A 19,653-nucleotide genomic window follows, 5' to 3' on the forward strand; every position below is an offset into this window, starting at 1 on the left:
TTTCACTCATAAGGACCCTTAAGATTACATTGGGCCCACCTAGGTAATCCAAGGTAATCTTCCCACCTCAAGATTTTTAGAATAATCACATCTTCAAAGTCCCTTATGCTGTATAAGTTAACAGAGTCACAGGTTCAGAGGATTAGGATGTGGACCTCTTTGAGAGAGCATTATCTTCCTTCCCATAATAATCAATTGATTCCATGCAATTTATTAAATCTTTTCTGAGCCTGTGTATAGGGGAACACTGGCCAGGTGGTAATAATAATAATAGCAAACACTGAATACTTACTTTGTGCCAGGTATTTCTCTAAGCATTGTATACATATTATCTCATTTATTTCTTACAATAAGATTTTGTGCTTAGTATTACTATTATTCCTGTCTTAAAGATGAGTAAAGTGAGGGATAGAGTAGTTAAGTACCTTGGTTAAGTGGGAAGGATTCAAACTCTGGCAGTGGTGCTCCAAATTCCTTGTGCATAAGCACCATGCTATTGTTGAATGAACTAACAAAATAAATAAATTTAGCCTCCCTTAGCTGTGTGCTCAACCTAAGTAACCTAACTTCTCTGAACCTGTTTCGTAACGTGTAAAATTGGAATAGTCATGTATTTCTTCTGTACCCACAGGGTTGCTCCTAGGACACATTGAGACAAGTGTTATGAAAGTTGCTCAGATAAGGAAAATGGGTTCCGAGAGTCATTCCGCTGGGTGTCACTGGCAGAGCCAGAACTGGTACTCAGGTTTCCCGGCAGCCAGGTAGGGGTGGGCTATTTCCACCGCAGGGTGGTAACTGTAGCAGTTACAGATTCCAGCCATCAAAATGGAACATTCCCCTTTATCGACCTCCTGCCCTGCAACAGCCAGCATCAAAGCTATGTCTGTTTATTTAACCAATTGTCGTTAAGAGTGTCACCAAGTCCAAGATGATGCTGTTACAGAACCCAAATATAATACTTATTTGCTGAAACAGAATAAAGTTTGCAAGTATTATTCAGTATCAGTTATGAATCAAGGGGAAAAGGAGAATTTCAGAAATTGACAGAAAAGGAAGGCTGCAAGGTATTTGCTAAAGAAATCCTCTTCCCTTACCTCTTCTCTATCCTGATCCCATCAAGATCTATCCCTTTTTGCTTTCCCTCCTTAGTGGAGTAGGGATCAGAAAAGCTGAATTTCAGCTTTGGGGTAACCACTGACTTTTCTTTTTGCTTTGAACTTCAAAGGCAATACTAAAAAAAGAAGAAAAGAAAAAGAGCAAAGAGTGGGAGGATCAACTCTACCAGGTATTAGGACATAAAACAAAGCCATAGTAATAACCTCAGTGCAGCACTGATGGTACAGGAACACAACTAGATCAATAGGACAGCAACGAGAGTCCAGAAACAGAGACATGTGTCGGCGGAGACTTGGTGTATGATACAGACAGCAACACACGTCAGTGGGGAAAAGATGGATTGTTTGGTGGGTACTGCTGGGAAAACTGGCTCACTTCGTAATGAAAATATATTTTATTCCTAGACTGGATGAATTAAGACCCGTGATAGGTAAAAATATGAAACTAAATAGGGGGAAATGCAGGAGAATATTTTGTGGTCATGGGTAGAAAAGATCCTTAAACGAGATCCCAAAGCAAACTCTGCAAGGCTAATATTTGATGGATTCGTCTACACCAAAATTAAGGATTTTTCCTACTTTGTAGGATAGGAAAGACCAAGCTAACAGGATGTGTGAAAGATTGAGAGATATTTGCAATGTCCAAGACTGACAAGGGATTAATATTAATAATATATAAGAACTCTTTCAATTCATTCAGAAAAATAATAGGAAATCTAACAGAAAAAGGCAAAGGATGTCAACAGGTACTTCGCAGAAGGAAGAAATTTCAATAGTTCTTAAGTATATATGCAAAATGGTTAATATCACTAATTGTTAAAGAAATACAAATAAAAATTATGTGACGTTACTTTATTAAGCACTATAGACTCCATGATTCCAGCAATTCCATGTCTGTATTTTGGTCTATGAGAGACATGTCTAATACCTATCCCAGCATTATCTGCAGTAACAAGGAACTGTCAGCAACCTAAATGTCCTTTATTTAAGGAATTGATTAGTAAAATGTGTTAGGTGCACAAATCCAATACCAGCAGTGGTAGGGGTTAACGAACTCCTGTTATATATCAGTTTCTTGTTTTTCCCTCAACATAACGCCTTATCTCTCTAAGGTGTTTTCTTGAGGGAAAAACAAGAAACTGAGTGCGTTCTTAGCACAAAACATTCATGTATATTGAAAATAGATACACAAATTAAAAATAGTATCTCTCCAGGATCTATACTTGTATTGTGACATATCTTAAACATATAAGAGAGGGTGCGAACGGAGGGTAGAGAAATGCGCGTGGGGAGAGGAAACGAGTGGAAAGGAACAAAATAAAAGAAGGGCCTTGCTGACCCTTATGAGCTGAAGAGTATGATCAGCATGACACGTCCCTAAGGTTCACAAATCACCCCAGTCCCACTTTCATCACTTCTTGTTCTTAATAGAGTCCAATGCAAGAGACTCAACGTGGCTGCCCGGAGCAGGGCCTCCCTGCTTAAAGGACCTGCCTTTCTTCACCCACCTTGCCAAGCGCTCGCTTCCCCGCACTCAAGTTCTACTCTGACTGCACCGCCCACAAGCAAAACACCCCCAGGCTCCATCCGAAATGACCTTACTCTTTATTATTCATTTCTCTTGGAAAAGCCTTATTGATCGTTTAAGGTTTAGTTTAAGCGTCTCCCGTCCCAGGGTCCTTTCCTGACCGCTACCTATCACCAAATGCTAGCCCCTCCAGGACCACATTCCCATACACCCCTTCCCCATCACGCCGGCACTCGCCACGGTGTAACTACTTATTTTGAGTACACATCCCGCCCCAGGGCTACCGCCGAGCTTTGTTGCTCCCTAGGTCCACATCTAGGCTGCTGAAGTGGGCGGTCCCACGAAAAACTGGAAGGTTTACTCTAGCAGGTTAAGCAAGACCGCAGCCCACCTCCCTCTCCTTTGCGTCCCCTTTCATTGGTTCAGCCTCTTCACCTCCCGGCCCCCGCCCCCAACCCGCCCCCAGCCCGCCCCCAGTCCGCCCCCAGCCCGTCCCCGCGGGTTGCGGGAGGTGGAAGGCTCTGCGCACGCGCTGCGGGGTGGGACGCGCTCGGTCAGGGTGCTGGGAGAGGAGGGCAGAGAGGGGAGGGCGCAGAGGGGCGGCGGGGGCGGGCGCGACGTTGCACGGCAGTTGCGTCCGGGCCGCGAGCGCGCGGCTCCCGGGAGGGGGCGGGGCCGAGGCGGGCACTTTGGCACCTCCCCCGCCCCTGGCCCCGCCCCCGCAGCCCGCCCGCGCGCTCGCCCCGCCCCCTCGCCCTGCCCGCCCCGCCCCCTCGGCGGCCGCGCTCCTTCTCCTGCCGCCCTCTGGTCGCCCGCCGGGTTCCCGCGGCCGAGAGCAGGAGAAAGTCCTGCTGGTGGGCGGCAGCGGGGCTGCGCGCGTCCGGCATCCCGGGGCCGCTCCGGCCCGGGCGGCGAGGGGGCCCTGCGGTCCATGCATCCGCCGCCGTCCGCCGCCGCCGCTGCGATGGATTTCAGTCAGAACAGCCTGTTCGGCTACATGGAGGACCTGCAGGAGCTCACCATCATCGAGAGGCCGGTCCGCCGAAGCCTCAAGGTGCGCCCCAGGGAGGAGGAACTGCCCGCAGGGCGCTCGGCGGCTGGCCCGGGCCCCTACCCCCGTCCCGTTCCCCGTCCAGTCCCCGAGGTGGACCGGGACCTCTTTGGAGTCCGGTTAGCCTCTCAGTCCTCCTCTGGTCGCCGTGTCACCCTAATTGGCCCCTCTCGGGATCCCTTCTTCAACGCAGCCCAGGTTCTTCCAGCCTGGACCCCCATCACTGAGGGACCGGCCCCTGGCTCTTTCCCCTGACCCGGGGCCAGCCTCGGCGCCCCTCGGCTTCCTAGTCCTCTTCCCCAGCCCGCCCCCAGGAACGGCCGGCCGAGCCCCTGTCATTCGGGCCACCCCAGCGTCTTCCCCCGCGCCGCCCCTCTCGGACAGCGGTGGCTCCTCAGTTGCTGCCCTTCTTACTCGCGCCGCTGCAGGAGCTCCCCCTCTGAGCCGCAGCCGGCTCATCCTGAATCCTCTCCCGCTGCTTACCCTCCAGCGCGGCCCCTGTGCCTGGTTCTGGCTACCCAGTCCCCACTTTCTCAGTCAACACAGCAAACTCCTCTACCTCTCTCTGAGAGACACCCCGATCTCTTCACCCTCGCCCCGTCACGCATCGAACAGCTTGAGAACTCTCCCTGACCCCCAAGTCGGCCAGACTCCTTCTCCTCCCAAACAGCACCATAATAGAATCGCGTTACTACCACCCATCTTCAAAGCCCTCTGGAGCCCTTTGCCCCCAATCCTGGTCACCACATTTCAGGGCTCCTCTAAGTTTAGCTGAGACCCTGGTTCCCCAGCGGAAGGAGCCAACCTTCACTAGTTTCCCCCCACCCCCACTGTACCCCACCCATGAGTCATCTTCCTCCCAGCCTCCCAGAGGCTCCAACCCTCACTGTTGGCAAACCTAGTTTACGGACCCCCTCTGCCCCGGAGTCATCCTCTTAATAGCCCTTTTAGCTCTTCTCACTACCACCTGCCACAATATCTTGAATCTTTGATTTCTTTCCAGCCCCAGATTTTATTCCCTCCGCCCCCCTCCCCTCCAGATTTCGTCTTTTTCATTCTCATTAGGCTGCAGTCTTCATCCATCACCCTTTTAGCATATCCTAGGGTGGAAAAGGCTGGAGAAACAGCTTCAGGGGATTAGAGATAAAAAGTATGTATATATTTTGTATATGCATATAAAATTGATTTCAGCAATGTTCTGAGGCCACAGTGAGATTCTCAAGCTTCAATCTAGAAGAGCAAAAAAAAAAAAAAAAAGCAACAAAAACCAAACCCCAGACCTCTCTACCCAAACCCAACATATTAGAGACAATTAGAGACCTCTGTGCTTGAGGTCATCACCTAGAGTTCTCAGACCACTGATTAGTTTTCAGTGATAATGTTTAATTGTGAAACTTTTTCATTAGTTGGCAGTAGTCATAGAGGGTCCCTAGAGTGGCACTGGTTGGGAGGGGGGCGAGACTGATGAATGTTTGTGTGCATAATTTGTATTTTACACTTGACAGACACCAGAAGAAATAGAGAGATTGACCGTTGATGAAGACCTCAGTGATATTGAAAGGGCTGTTTATCTGCTCAGGTATTTCCAAAAGTCTTTCTGTAAATTGCTGCTTCTTTCCCTGTGGCTGCGTGGATGAATGCTTTCTGAAATGCCATGTTACGGTCATGTTCAGGTTTACTTAACCATCTGAACAGAGTACTTTTGCAGGCACAACACTTAATTATGTTATAAATTCAAAATTTAGATATTGACTTATTAGAAATTTGAGAAAAATCAAATAAGATACCTAACTTACAGAATATTGCTTGGAGGAGGAGAAATAGAACAACTAGTGGTTTGAGCTGAATCTCATTCTTTTTTTATTTTCGAGCTTTGGTGGTTCTCACATAACATTCAGTCAGTTTAGATGAGACTTAAGAATATCCAGGGATTAATTTTAAGTTAATCGTAGGGTATGAACCTTATATACTATTTACTATATAGAAAAAATTCCACAAATATAGTAGTTCAATTTGTTGATCAGGATATCCTATTCATATTACTTTTGCTGTGTGAACTTTATATTTCTTGAGAGATTTTAAAATTGAATTACGTCTATTCTCATTTAAATTTCATCTCACAAGCTCTGCAGAATTGCTTAAGGCAAATGGTTATTGCAAATATTTACATGATTTCTCTCAACTATTTTGAAAATTGTGCATTTGGCTTCCTGAAAGCTAATGTGATGAACATTATCGAACATATCTCTGAGAATACTTAAGAAACAGAATATCCCAAGGTGTTTTGTGTACCTTTGTTTTAAAATTTTTCTTTAACTTGCACAACATTTTTTTCCCCCTTTTGGCAAATTAGTTTTCACTTTTGTTTTTCAGAATCACATTTTGAAAACTAATGTTATTTATGTCCCGGGATGTTTGTTGTCATTTCCTTAGGTTAGGTGCTGGCAAGTTTCTTGTTCTTTATAAATCGTGTTTCTAGATCCACGTTATTCATTGAAGGATCCTGTAAAAAAACAAACAAACAAACAAAAACAATAAACCTCTGCATGATGTCCACTTTTTAAATTATTCTTTAGCTATTAGTGGCATCTTGGGTTTCTGTTCTTAGAATCTTAGCGTGCTTACAATTTAGACTATTCTCTCCAATAATCTTATCACCTTAAAGTGTTTCTGGACCTTGGACCTTATGTTGATGGTCTTTTGGTGATTTTGGTAGCAGACGCTCATCATTTCCACCTATTTATTTAAAAGAAAACTTTTATTTATGTATGAATTAGCAGCATGTGTTTTTGGTGTTTAATAGAGAATAACCCAATGTTTAACCTATTTTGTTATTTAATTGCTATATTCGAAGTACTTTATTCCTTAATCATTAACATGTCCAATATGGTGAACCCTAATTGTAAGCATCTGCCTTTCCCCACAGTTCTTTTGTTTGGAGTAGGTAGACAGTTGATGAAAGTTTGGAATAGTTTGTTTTAACAGACAGCAGTTAATGATTTGAAATAAGGTCCTACTTACTCCTACTGAATTCTTTTCTTTGTATAAATACTGGCTTATGATTAGGAAATGGAGAGTCTTGCTCTACTTACTTGCAACAGCAGATACCATCTTCTAGATATCAGTGACAAGGCTTCTTTTTTAGGGTAGTTATTTGTTTCCTGTTTTGCTTTTATTGTTAGCAAACCAGGTCTTCTGAGTTGTCTGTATTTCTCAGGCAGAGAACATAAGTTTCATACAGTTCTGGAACTTACAAAGCCCTGATAGAGACAGATAGGTCCTCTCATTCTTAAGACAAGAGACTTTTGAAAGAGATCCGATATCTCCTTTAGTTTCTCGTGGCTCATCTACCTTGAAGGAGGTTTGCAAGGTGAGGCTAACACTGCTTTGGTTGTGTATGGGCTCTCCAGCAGAGTGTTTTTGTATTTCTGCCACCTCACCACCTCCTGGGGGAAAGTGGAATTTCACCTCTAAGCTAACTTCTGAAGGGATAGCTCTAAGACTGCCTGAGAGGTTCTTTCTTCCCTGGGATTGGGGGCGGGGAGGAGTGAGGTTGTTCCCAGACATTTTCCAAACTTTCCTCTGTTAAAGCCTCATCTGCTCTCAGGTACTGAGTCTTCTATTTTAAATGTAATTTATTGCTTTTTAAAAATTTATACTCCCCAGTGCTATAGAACCTAATGCTGAGTCCTATTTTTTCTCTCTCTGATTTTCAGGTTTATTTTTGAGTCCTTTTCCTTTTCCTTTGCATTGGTTATTTAATATCTTTTTATTTTTATTTTTTTTTGCTCTCTGCTTTCGAATGTCAGATTTGTTTCTTTAGCTCTCTTTGTATATTAAAATTATTTTGGAATATTATATTAAATTAGAATTTAGGGTCAAAATGTTTAAGTATCAGTAGGGAATGCTTGATATGAGTGGGAAGTCTGATAGCATTTAAATTGAATCTAATATTGAAAAAAGCATTATATACAGAGCACTGTCATCCAATGAAAAACAAATCACAGTGTTCATTATCTCACCCTAAAGGAAGCTAGATCAATTATTAATGCTATTTAACAATTAAGATTAGAACATTATGGTATTTAAAGATTTGACACAGACAAATTTGTGGTTTTGCATAAATACGATGCTGATACACCCATCTGTGGCATTTAGCACTGAAACAAAACAACTTTTCTAATATTCACAGCTTGTGGATTAGTCAAAATCATACCACAACATCTTTTTCCCGTTCTCTTTCTTCTTTGTGATTTTGGCATACATTTTAGGAATGTACTTCAAATATGTGAATTATTTTGTTAGAGAAGAGTCCTAAGTATGCGTATACTGTGCTTTCGTTAGGTAAATCTTTACTCATTTCTCTGATTGCCTACCAGATCAATTCCAGACCCTTAGACTTGGCATAACTGGTGCCATCTTAGCTGTGCAATGTGATGTCTCCACTGGGCCCTCGCTTTTCTTTAACAGCACGATTGAGATGTAGTTCATATGCCATCCAATTCACCCATTTAGAGGGTAGTGTTCAATGGTTTTTAGTGTTTTCAGAACAGTGCGACCATCACCACAATCAATTTTAGGACGTTCTCATCACCCCGATAAGAAACCCCATACCTATCAGCAGTTCTTCAGTACTTCTTCCCAGCCTTTGGGAACCACCAGTCTACTTTCTGTCTCTGTGGATTTGCCTGTTCTGAACATTTCATGCAAATGAAATTATATAACATGTGGCCTTTTGTGACTGACTTTTTTCACTTAGCATGTTTTCAAGTTTCACGTGTGTTGTAGTATATCAGAACTTTATTCCTTTTTATTAACAAATGGTATTTCACTGTGTAGGTGTATCACATTTTGCTTATTCATTCATCAGTTGGTGGACACGGATTGTTTACACTCAGTCCCTCTCTCTTTGAAGCAGTTCTGCTGGCCTCTTTCCTGTTACTCAGATACATGTGCTCATCTTTAACTCTGCTCTTGCCCATCCTGGGTTAGCCTTTCGTTATATCTATCCAACATTTTCTATCCCTAGGATGGCCCTGTAATCTTGCATCTTTCATAAGGCCTTTCCTAATGGCTGAAACCGCATGCATCCCAGGCTTCTCTGAGCTCCCGTATCGCTTGGTGGCTGCATTCTTCAACTAGTGATCACTACTGTGTATTCTTTAACTCTCTCTCTCTGTCTCTCCCTCTCAGTATGTATGTATGTATGTATGCATGTATGCACACATTTTCCTTAATAGATTGTAAACTCTTCGAGGGCAAGCCATATTTTATGTTGTTGCTGTTTTGGTTCTTTCTTGTTCCTTGCTGTGATATAAATATATGCCTTTTAATGGAGTAAACTATATTTGTTAATTTTAAGGTGACCAAAATGCCAGATAATTTAAGCAACTTCTGGTTTTTTTTTGTATCATAGGTAGTAGACTCAGACAGATTTAGTTTATATCCTGTTCTACCATTTATTATCTGTGTGACCATGGGTAAGTTACTTATGGTTGTTAAGCTCTGGTTTTCTTTCTTTTTTAAAACAAATTTATTTATTTTTATTATGGTGACATTGGTTAATGAAATCCAGTAAGTTTCAGGCATACTATTCAAAGGCTCTGGTTTTCTTATCTGTAAATGGAAATGGTAATTTGTTTCTCCAGGTTGTCACGTTACGCATAGAGCCCCTAATACAGAATAGGTTCCCAATTAATGTTAAGTCCCTTCTGTCCCCTTTCTCCTTCCCTACTTCCTTGCTGCTTAGGTGCTCAAGGTATATTTCAAACTTTTAAAAGAGGATAACAGTATTAATTTTGCTTTGCAATAATTTAATAAAGTAATGGGCAGGTGAAGTATATCAATTGACATTTGTGATAAATATCGACTTTCTTTACTAGTAATATTTATCAGAAACTAGAATCTTCACAAATTATAATCAAGCATGTTAAACTTAGTGAAAATAAGATCAGCTTGTTTTACAGATTTATATATATATTTTTACCAAATGATCTGAAGTAACATTTGCTATTTACATTATGCATTAAATGTATTGATTGGTTGGTTAATGTACTGAACCTAACTTTTTTTTCTTAGATGAGGAAACCCTTGGGTGACCTCACAGATTGCAAGGACCTTGTTAGCTTACAATCTCTTATTTTTCACTTTTTACACCTGCAGCATCTGGTCTTCCTAGGTGATCTCCCATCCAAGTACTAACCAGGCCTGACCAAGCTTCCGAGATCAGACAGGATCCGGCACGTTCAGGGTGGCATGGCCGTAGCTGAACCTAGCTTTTATGTTGCGTATTTTTACAGTCCCTTGTCACTTTTAAAGTATTTTTCACTTCGGACAGTGAATTTTAAAACATTTTACACTTTACCTTCCAGAGACAGTCAGGATAAAAGTGCATCATTAGGAACTTTTTCCCTTTTCTTTCTCTTTTCATTTTTTTTTTTTTTAAGGAGTAAGTGCTCCCCCTAGCGATATCACAGAGTGAGATTTCTGCAGCCAAACCTGGAAATAAAAGTGCTGTAAACTGGCGATTGCTCAGGGCCTTGTGTCGGAGACTGGAGCGGGGCAGCCGCGAAGCGGTGAGGAAGAACTCCGGTGGTTAGCCTTGCTACCCTGTCAGCTTGTGATCGTTTGCCTTTTAAAAGTCCTTATCTTATTTGCTATGCAAATGTGAAAAGTTGGGTGAAAAACTCCTTATATACCCTTATTTCTAAGATCTATATCCCCATACTTCTTTTACTTTTACTGTTGTCTTGATTTTTTTTTTATTTGATACCTTCTGCCTTTTATATTGTTTTAATGAGGCAGGTGTATAAGGGGTGCGCGTGCGCGTGCGCGCATGTGTTTCTTGAGTGGCCAATATTGCTTGCCCAGTTCTCTTGAGTGATGTACAGGAAAGGCCTTTTTAACCCCTCATAATTGGGATGGATATTTGGTTAGTTAATCTGAAAATACTGGTAAATGTGGGAAATCATAAAAATGATACATACCTTCAGCATTTCATTTTAATGTAAAAAAAATATATTTGTTCGCCAGTCTTTTGATGTAGGTCCACTACCTTTTCTTTGAGTATGGGTCTACTGATTATAGTTTAGATTCCTCTTTCTTGCATAAATTATCCCCTTAGCGCATATACAATGTCAAGTTGAGGTTTATTTAAAGATGAGTGAGAATTTAAAGATGCTTAGAAGCGGTCTGAAAGCATGGTCCTAGATTTTTATGGTATTCTATTTTCTCTTGCAAGTTTTCTTGTTCTTCCAACTTCAATAGCAATTTTCTTTGGCAACTTATCTTTTTTGAGTCTTTCTAAAACTTTCAACTTAGTTTTCATAGAGACAATTCTTTTTGCATTCACATGTTTATGTAATATTTAAATTATGTAATTGCAATATCAAGTGAAATTGGGATAAACTATCTGGGAACAAACAGCTGAGACTTGGTTACAGCTCAGCTAGTGAGAGCAGAACTCTGTGGGCATTCTAGAGCACTGGTCCCAGCAGCGGTCCCCATCTTTTTTGGCACCAGGGACTGGTGCTCCTATGAGAATCTAATGCCTAATCATCTGAGGTGGAGCTGAAGTGGTGATGCTAGAGATGAAGCTTCACACACTCGTCCGCTGCTCACCTCCTCCTGTGTGGCCCGGTTCCTAACAGGCCACAGACCAGTACTAGTCCATGGTCCGGGGGTTGGGGACCCGTTCTAGAGAGAAGTCTATTAGCTAGGAGCTTTCAGCTTGCCTTTGGGAGTGTCTTTCAATACCTTGTTGAGAGGGATACTATACCCTTCCAAAGCAGGCACTGTGATGATCTTGTTTCCTCCTTGGATACCCACGATATTCCTCTCTTGTTTCTGAGTTTGGTCTGTGGTCTGGTCTAGTCTTCCTTCACCTTTATGTACTAAAAAAAGGAATGAATTAGGAATCATTTAAATCCTATTAGGAATCATAAGTCTATATTTTGTTTTTTTAAAACAAAACTGAACACTGGCAGAAATGTGCATGGATCATAAATATACAGCTTGTTGAATTTTTACAAGTGAACACATCCATGTAACCAGCACCTGGATTAATAAATAGGACATCATTTATTGTGTTAGCCTAGTAGCCTCCCTTGTAGCCCTGTCTGGTTTCTCCCACTTCCTGCAAAGGATAACTGCTATGCTGGCTTCTAACACCATCGATTAGTTTGCCTGATTTTGAACTTCGTATAGTAGGAACCATGTAATGTACTGTTTTGTGTATAGCTTCTTTTGCCCAACCTAATTTTTAAAAAGATTTTTCAATTTTGTTGCACGGAGAAATAGATCATTCATTGTCATTGCTGTGCCGTATTCCATTGTATGAACATACCACACTTATTTACTCATTCTACTGTTGATGGACATTTTGCTTGTTTCCAGTTTTTGGCTATTAAGCGTAATGCTGCTATGAACACTCATGTACAAGGCGTATGGATATATGCGTGCATTTCTTTTACGTATCATCGTAGAATTATTGATCATAGCATATGCGTATGTCCATCTTAAAAGATATTGCTAAACAATTCCCAAAGTGCCTGTACGAATTTATACTTCTACCAGCAACGTCTGAATGGTTCCAGCCTGCATTTTTTAGGAAACGAAAGTGACATGAATTTCTAGCATACCAATAATGAACTACCTACTTAATAGCCCATAGGAGTTTGTTTTTCTGTGCATGATTTACTTATATCATCTAATTTTTTCCTTTTCCTACAAGCAAGAGAGTTTCTGTAAGTTTTTACAATTAGTCTTCATGCTGTTAGACTGTCTGGTTAGAATACTCTTGCTCAGAAGGTCTTCTTTTAGGAGTGCCACCTTCGGTCGCTGTACTTTTAATACTTCCAAGAGGTCCCATTTACAGAAAAGTTCCCAAGTTATCATCCTCTGTGAAGTTGATGCACAAACGACTTCCTTTTCTAAACAAAAATGGAAAGCACCTTCGTCTTCATATTTTGGGTTAGTGGGATCACTCTTTGACATATTAAGAGGAGTACATAATGGATTCCAGCTGTATATCTTCCACTGTCACCGAGGCCAAATCACTTAAGTTTTGGCAAACTCTGAATTCCCGGTTTTGGAAAAGCACTAGGTCTCTGGGTATAAGGGGTTTGGAGATTAGTTCCCGTCTCCTTTTCTTTGAGAACAATGATGGGAGAGGCATCTGCTTCTTTTTTCCTATTGACTGAAGCTTCAGAAGGCTCTGTCTCTGACATCAGTAGAATGCAGAATGAGATCTGTAGGAAAAGCTTAAAATAAACTATTTCAGCAATGTAAAGGCGACCCATATAATCTCATTGGAAAGACATGGAGCTTAATAATGTGATTATGAGAGATTTGAGCAGTTTTCATCTTCAGTATAACTGTTTGATTATCTATTTAAAATGCCTGCAAATTTCTATGATAAAACATTATAAAGTAATATTAAAATGAATGATTTTACAGATTAGAATAAAGTATGAGTTAAGTTATGTAACTATAAAGTAACCATATTATAACATACGTATGTGTATATTATAAATGTATGTATGTATATTTGTGTATATTTCTTTTCATGAACAATTAGTTCATACTGACACTTGGGAAGCAGCTAAGTGAGACACAGGAAGGTTGAGTTTTGTCCCAAAGCATAGCTAAGTGGTTCCTAGTAAAAATTTTGAGTTGTATTTTTTGGCTTCCAATCTTGAGTCGTGTAGTGTGATTTCTTAGTATTCACATTGCAAACTAAGGTGCTGACTATCCCAAGTGGTAGAAATCATAAGGCTCCTTAGAATTAGGGTCACATGATGGTTATTAAACCATTGACTCTGTGGGAGGCGTTGAGAAGATGTTCAGGCTTAGTTCTTCAGTCACCACTTTTGGCTTTATCCTTTGGAATGTGGTAATCACGTCAGAAAAAATTGCAAAACCTATTATATTCTTATGTGTGGATGTGCCTCGTAGTGTCATTTTCCATCCAAATCAGAGATGCTAATAATGGAAACCATTTGTAATGCAACTAATAGTTACTTTCAGATACATCTTAGGTTAAAACATACAAAATGATTATTGAGTGCTATCATTTGTTGGGCATCCCCCTGGGGAATGAATGGCACAGTACCCGCAGATACTTGTGTTCAAGGAAGTACTTGTTTAAGGAAGCAAATTCATTTTTCTTAAATGTCAATAGACTAGAAGTCATCTCCAGTTAGCAAATGTGTCGGGCATTGAGAAGGCAGTATATTGTGTCAGAAATACTTTATACTAGGACAGATCCAGGTTTATTATTGGGGGCCGAGGCTTGCTTATTTACTTGTTGAGAGACCTTGGTTAAGTTGCTTATCTTCTCTGAATCCAAGCCCCCTAATCTAAACTGGGGAATAATAATACCTACATTGTAGAATTGTTAAGATTAGAGGAAATGTGTGTAGAGGGCACAGTGCTCGGCGCAGAGTTGTATTCGGTAAAGGACAATTGTTACTGGTCTTTTAAGTCATCTGTTTGCAATTCAGAACATATTTTCTTTTGGATGTAGAGGAAAATTCCCATCTGGAGACTTTATGTAGTTTTAAAGTTTCCTTTCCAGATAATACCCCTTTGCAGTTAATCCTCCCCCCTGGCCCTAGGCAACCAGTGATCTGCCTTTTGTCACCATAGATTGATTTTTCCTCTTCTAGAATATAGACATATGTTTTCATATCTCTTGGATAAATGCCTAAGAATGGAATGCTAGATCATATGGTGAGTGTGTGTGAGTGTGTGTATGTATGTGTGTGTGTTCTTTTTTTTTTTAACCATTTTATTGAAGTATAATTGACATCCAATAAACTGCACATATTTAAACTGTACAATTTGATGAATAAACCCATAAAGTCATCATGACAATTAAGATAATGGACATATCCATCACCCCAGAAGTAACTTGGTGCCTCTTTGTGATATCTTTTCCCTTTTTTCTGGTCCCTTGCCCCACTTCAGCCAACCACTGATCGGCTTTCTGCCACTACAGATTAGTTTGCGATTTCTAGAAGTTCATAGAAATGAATCATATAGTAGCTCCTTTTCTGTCTGACTTCCTTACTCCACATAATTATTTTGAAGTTCATTCAAAATGTTGCATGTATCAATGGTTTATTCCTTTTTATTATTGACAATGATTCCGTTTTCAGAATATAACACATTTTGCTTATCTATTCATCAGTTGATGGACATTTGGGTAATTTCCAGTTTTTGACTATTACAGACTAAATGGCTGTAAACATTCGTGTACAAACCCTTGTGTGGACATGTGCTTTCCTTCTCTCTGGGAAACGGCTAGTTGCGGAATGGCTGGGTCATGTCGTAGGTGTATGTTTACATTTTTAAGATGCTGCCGAACTGTTTTCGAAGTGATTGCGCAGTTTCGCATTTCCACCAGCGGATGCAAATGTGAGAGGTTGAGTTGCTCCATACACTTGCTGGCACTTGGTATGGCCAGTCTTTTTGTTTTTAAGCCATTCTAGTGGTAGTTCTAGTGGTCTAGTGGACTATTTCATTGTATTCGTCATTGGATTTTCCAAATGACCAATAGACATTGAGCATTTTTACATGTGTTTATGAGCCAGCCATATATCTTGTTTGGTGAAATGTCTGTTCAAATATTTTGCCTATTTGTTGGATATATATAGCTTTGTGAATATTTTCTCTCAGTCTGTGGCTTGCCTTTCGATTTTTATAAGAGTAGCTTTTAAAGAGCAAAGGATTTTTTTGGGGGGGTGGGCTTTTCTTTGGTCTAATTTCGATGAAGTCTAATTTGCCGATATTTTTTTCTTGATAGTTAGTACTTTTTGTGTTATGTTTAGGAAAATTTCCCTAAGTCCTAGGTCATTAAGATGTTTTCTTTTAGAAGTTGTAAGGTTGTAGCTCTTAATTTTAGGTCTATGATCTATTTCCAGTTAAATTTTGTGTATGGTGCTAGGTAAGGGTTGAGGTTAATTTTTTTTTTCCTACATGGCCATTGTGCAATAGAAAGGGCTAGTTTGCTATCAAAAAACCAGGGGATCTGGCATCTGTCTCTGTGCTCACATTCAAGTCACTTAAGTTCTTCAGGCACGGTGACCTCCTCTTCCCTCCATTCGATATAATGGGTTGGGCTTAATAGAAATTAAAGTTCCATGTTGCTTCTGCAGGCTATCCTCAATTCTAAGATGTTGAAACCTAATTTCTCATTTTCTCCACTAGGAAGCGCTAATGGACGTCCCCAAAGGGCAGAAACTCCTCGGATAGGTGAACAGTTTCAGAACTTTTTAAATAAGGGTCATTTGTTGGGTAGATGTTCATAATCCAGAAGATGCCTGCGTTTTATTAAGGATGGGATGCAGTGATATTATAATAGAACTGAAAATACTGTTTATTTTGCTGAATTAAAATATATCAGTTGAACAATATTTTATTTAAAGAATTCTGTGCGTTGTAGATTTGGTTGGAATAACTTTTGGGTAGAATGTGTACCTCACATAATTTTTCAATTATTTGGTGGATTTTTCCAGATATCTTTCTGTTATTGGTTTCTAGTTTCATTCTGTAATGGTCTCAGAACATACTTTGCTTGACTTCAGTTCTTTTAAATTTACTGAGGTTTGTTTTTCGGCCAGAACTTCGATCTTGATGCATATTTCATGAACACTTGAAAAGATGTATTCTGTTGTTGTTCGGTGTAGTGTTCTATAAATGTCAATTAGGTCAAGTTGGTTGACATATTTTTCAGATTTTCTGTATCTCTAAGGATATTTTCTGTGTACTTGTTCTATTGACTACAAAGCTTTGAATGTTCAAGTCTCTAAACTATAGTCATGGGTTTGTCTCTTCCTTCTTTCAAATCTATCATTTTTACTAGCAGTTCATATATTTTGGTGTCTGTAGTTAGATGCACGTACAGTTAGGATTGTTGTTTTCTTGGTGAATTAACCCTATCTTTATAGTTATATGATGTTTGTCTTTATCCCTAGAAATAGTTTTTGTTATGAAGTCTACTTTATCTGATATCAGTATACTCACTCTAGCTTTCTTTTGGTTAGTGTTTACATGGTATATCTTTTTCTGCCCTTTTACTTTAAAAAAAATAATTTTTATTTTGGAATTATTTTACATTTCCAGAAAAGTTGCAAAGGTAGTACAGAGAGTTTTCATATAAAATATCTTTCACCAGTTTCCCCTAAAGCGAATGTCTTACATACCCGTGGTACGGTTGTCAAAACTGAGGAATTAACATTGGTACATCACTAGTCACTAAACTCCAGACTTTATTTGGATTTCTGTTTTTTTCACCACTGTCCTTTTTTTTTTCTATTTCGATATCTAATCTAGAATACCACATTTCATTTAGTTGTCATTGCCCCTTAGTTAGTTTCCTCTTGGCTTTGACACTTTCTTAGTCTTTCTTTGCTTTTCATGATCTTGACTGTTTTATAGAGTCCTGGGCAGGTATTTCGTACAATGCCCTTCAGTGTGTGTTTGTCTGATATTTTTCTCCTTAATTAGGTTGGGGTCATGGACGCTTGGGAAGAATACCCTAGAGGTGAAGTGCCTTTCTCATCCCATCGTTTCAGGGTACATGCTATCAACATGACTTGTCCCTGGTGATGTTAATGTTGATCACTGGGTTAGAGTAGTAACTGCTAGGTTTTTCCACCGTGGGAGTGGTGAGGGGGACCCTCCCAGCCTTGTTCCTCATCTTAGGGGAAAGTATTCAGTTTCTCACCGTTAAGTATGATGTTGGCTGTAGGTTTTTTATAGCTACCATTAAGGTAAGGAAGTTTCCTTTATTCCTAATTTGCTGACAGTTTCTATCACAAATGGTATTGAATCTTGTCAAATGTGGTTGCTTTTTTTTTTTTCTGAATCTATTGATATGATACATAGCTTTTCTTATTTAGTTTTTTTAATATGGCGAATTACACTGATCAATTTTCAAACGAATCAGCCTTGCATTCTTGGGATGAAATATACTTGGTCAGGATCTTTGAGTCTTTTTACATATTCCTAGACTCTATTTGCTGCTATATTTTTGAGGATTTTTGCATCTATTTTAATGAGAGATACTGGTCTGCAGTTTTGTTTTCTTGAACTACTTTGCCAGTTTTGGTTTTAGAGGAATGTTCCTGAAGTGACTTGGGAAATGGTTTCCTATTTTCTGGAAGAGGTTGTGTAGGATTGGTATTCTTCTTTAAATGTTAGGAAGAATTCACCAATTAATCCACCCGGGCCTGGAATTTTATTTTTTAAAAGGTTTTAAACTAAAATTTGATTTAGTTAATAAATGTAGGGCTATTTCAGTCATCCATTTCTTCTCGAGTGAGTTTCAGTGGTTTTTGTCTTTCAAGTACGAGGATACCTCGTTTAATTGCACTTCACAGATGTTGCATTTGTTGTTGTTTTTACAAATTGAAGGCAAGACCCTCCACCATCAAAAAGATTATGACTTGCTTTACTGCAATGGTCTGTAACTGAACCTGCAATAAATCCAGAGGTATGCCTATATTGAACTGTATTTCATCTAAGTTACCGAATTTATGGGCATCGAATTATGCTGTGCTAGTATATTCCCTTTTAATGTTTGTGGGCTCAGTAGTGATGTTCCTTCTTTGATTCCTGATATTGGTAATTTGTGTCTTCTTGCTTTTTTCTTGTTTATCAAGGCTAGAGGTTTATTAATTTTAGTGATCTTTCCAAAGAATAAAGCTTTTGGTTTTATTACTTTTCTCTAATGTTTTTCTGTTTTCAATTTTATTGGTTTTTCTCTAATATATATTATTTCCTTCCCTCTGCTTGCACTTAGTTTTTTTCCTCGTTTCTTAGGTTATCGATTTTAGATCTTTTTTCTGTTCTAATATATGCATTATAATGCTGTAAATTTCTGTCCAGGTGCTGTTTTAGCTGCATCCCACAAATTTTGATATGTCATATCTTCATTATCATTTATTTGAAAAATTTAAAAAAGTTTCCCTTTGACTCACGAATCATTTAGAAGACTGTTATTTAATTTCTAAATATTTGGAGATTTTCCATTCTTTTTGTTATTGATCTCTAGTTCCACTGTGGTTTGAGAATGTGCTTTGTCTGATTTCTGTGACCTCCCCCTCCTTAATTACAGCCCTCATGTCACATCTTAGTATTTCCTCCTTCACTTGGTTTGTATTTCAGCCATCCTTGCTGTTCATTAAACGTACTAAGTACACATCTACCTCGGGGCTTTTGTACACGCTGTTTCTTCTGCTTTTAATGTTTTTTCCTCACATATCTGAATTGCTAGCTCTATCATTTCCTTGAGGTCTTTACTCACATGTGGGTTGCCCACTTATCTCAGGTAAATGGTACCACCATCAACTCACAGGTTAAAAACATGGGAGTGTCCTCTATTTTTCCTGTTCCTCATCTCTGATATTTAAACAGATTAAATCTTTCTTTTACAAAATAGAAACATTCGCAAGGTTTCTGTAGTTTTCTGATATAAACTCCACATTTGTTTAGTCCAGCTGGTTTGCAAATCCTTAGTTAGCAGAAACCTCCCGGAGGGTCAAAATTCCAGTGTTTTTACTTTGGAAAACGCTCATTTCTTTTGGTACAATCGTGGGTAAATGATGTAGCCTCCTTTTTTTTTTTCTTCAGGAAAATATTGCTTAGTGTTCTAAAATAGCACATATTTTATTAGTTCTGTTCTACTCTTATTTATTAGTAAGGAATATATATATGTAATCTACCTCTATACTAATTTTATATTTCTTTTTATTAGGCAGTGAAAGCTATGAAATTTATGTTTTTAAAAATTTTGGTTGCTAAGAGACATGGAGCACAGCCACTAAAAGCTGTGTGACCTTGGTAACACCATTTAGCTTGTCTGTATTGTCAGTAAAGTGAGGGAGATACACTAGCCACGCAGTTGAGATTCTTTCTTAAACTGTGACTCTGCCTAACTTGGGACAGTTATCACT

At 39.6% G+C, this 19,653-nt stretch overlaps 1 protein-coding gene across 4 annotated transcripts in view; it reads left to right on the top strand.

The window, feature by feature from the left end:
• Positions 1–3,421: 3,421 nt before the first annotated feature.
• Positions 3,422–19,653, top strand: part of PPP4R4 (protein phosphatase 4 regulatory subunit 4) — an 82,533-nt gene continuing 66,301 nt past the window's right edge. For 3 of the 4 annotated variants that reach the window (XR_005657584.1, XM_039884107.1, XM_039884104.1), the window contains exons 1-2: positions 3,422–3,697; positions 5,200–5,273. Coding sequence is in view for 1 of the 4 variants with exons in the window: in XM_039884104.1 (XP_039740038.1) it covers positions 3,575–3,697; positions 5,200–5,273 (197 nt within the window). In the remaining 3 variants the exon portion in view is untranslated. Of the gene's footprint in view, positions 3,698–5,199; positions 5,274–10,140; positions 10,270–19,653 lie in introns of those variants that run through there. The other variant, XM_039884106.1, reaches the window with a different exon arrangement.

Source organism: Pteropus medius, unplaced genomic scaffold (genome assembly GCF_902729225.1).
Source record: "Pteropus medius unplaced genomic scaffold, Ma_sr-lr_union100, whole genome shotgun sequence".
NCBI lineage: Eukaryota > Metazoa > Chordata > Mammalia > Chiroptera > Pteropodidae > Pteropus > Pteropus medius.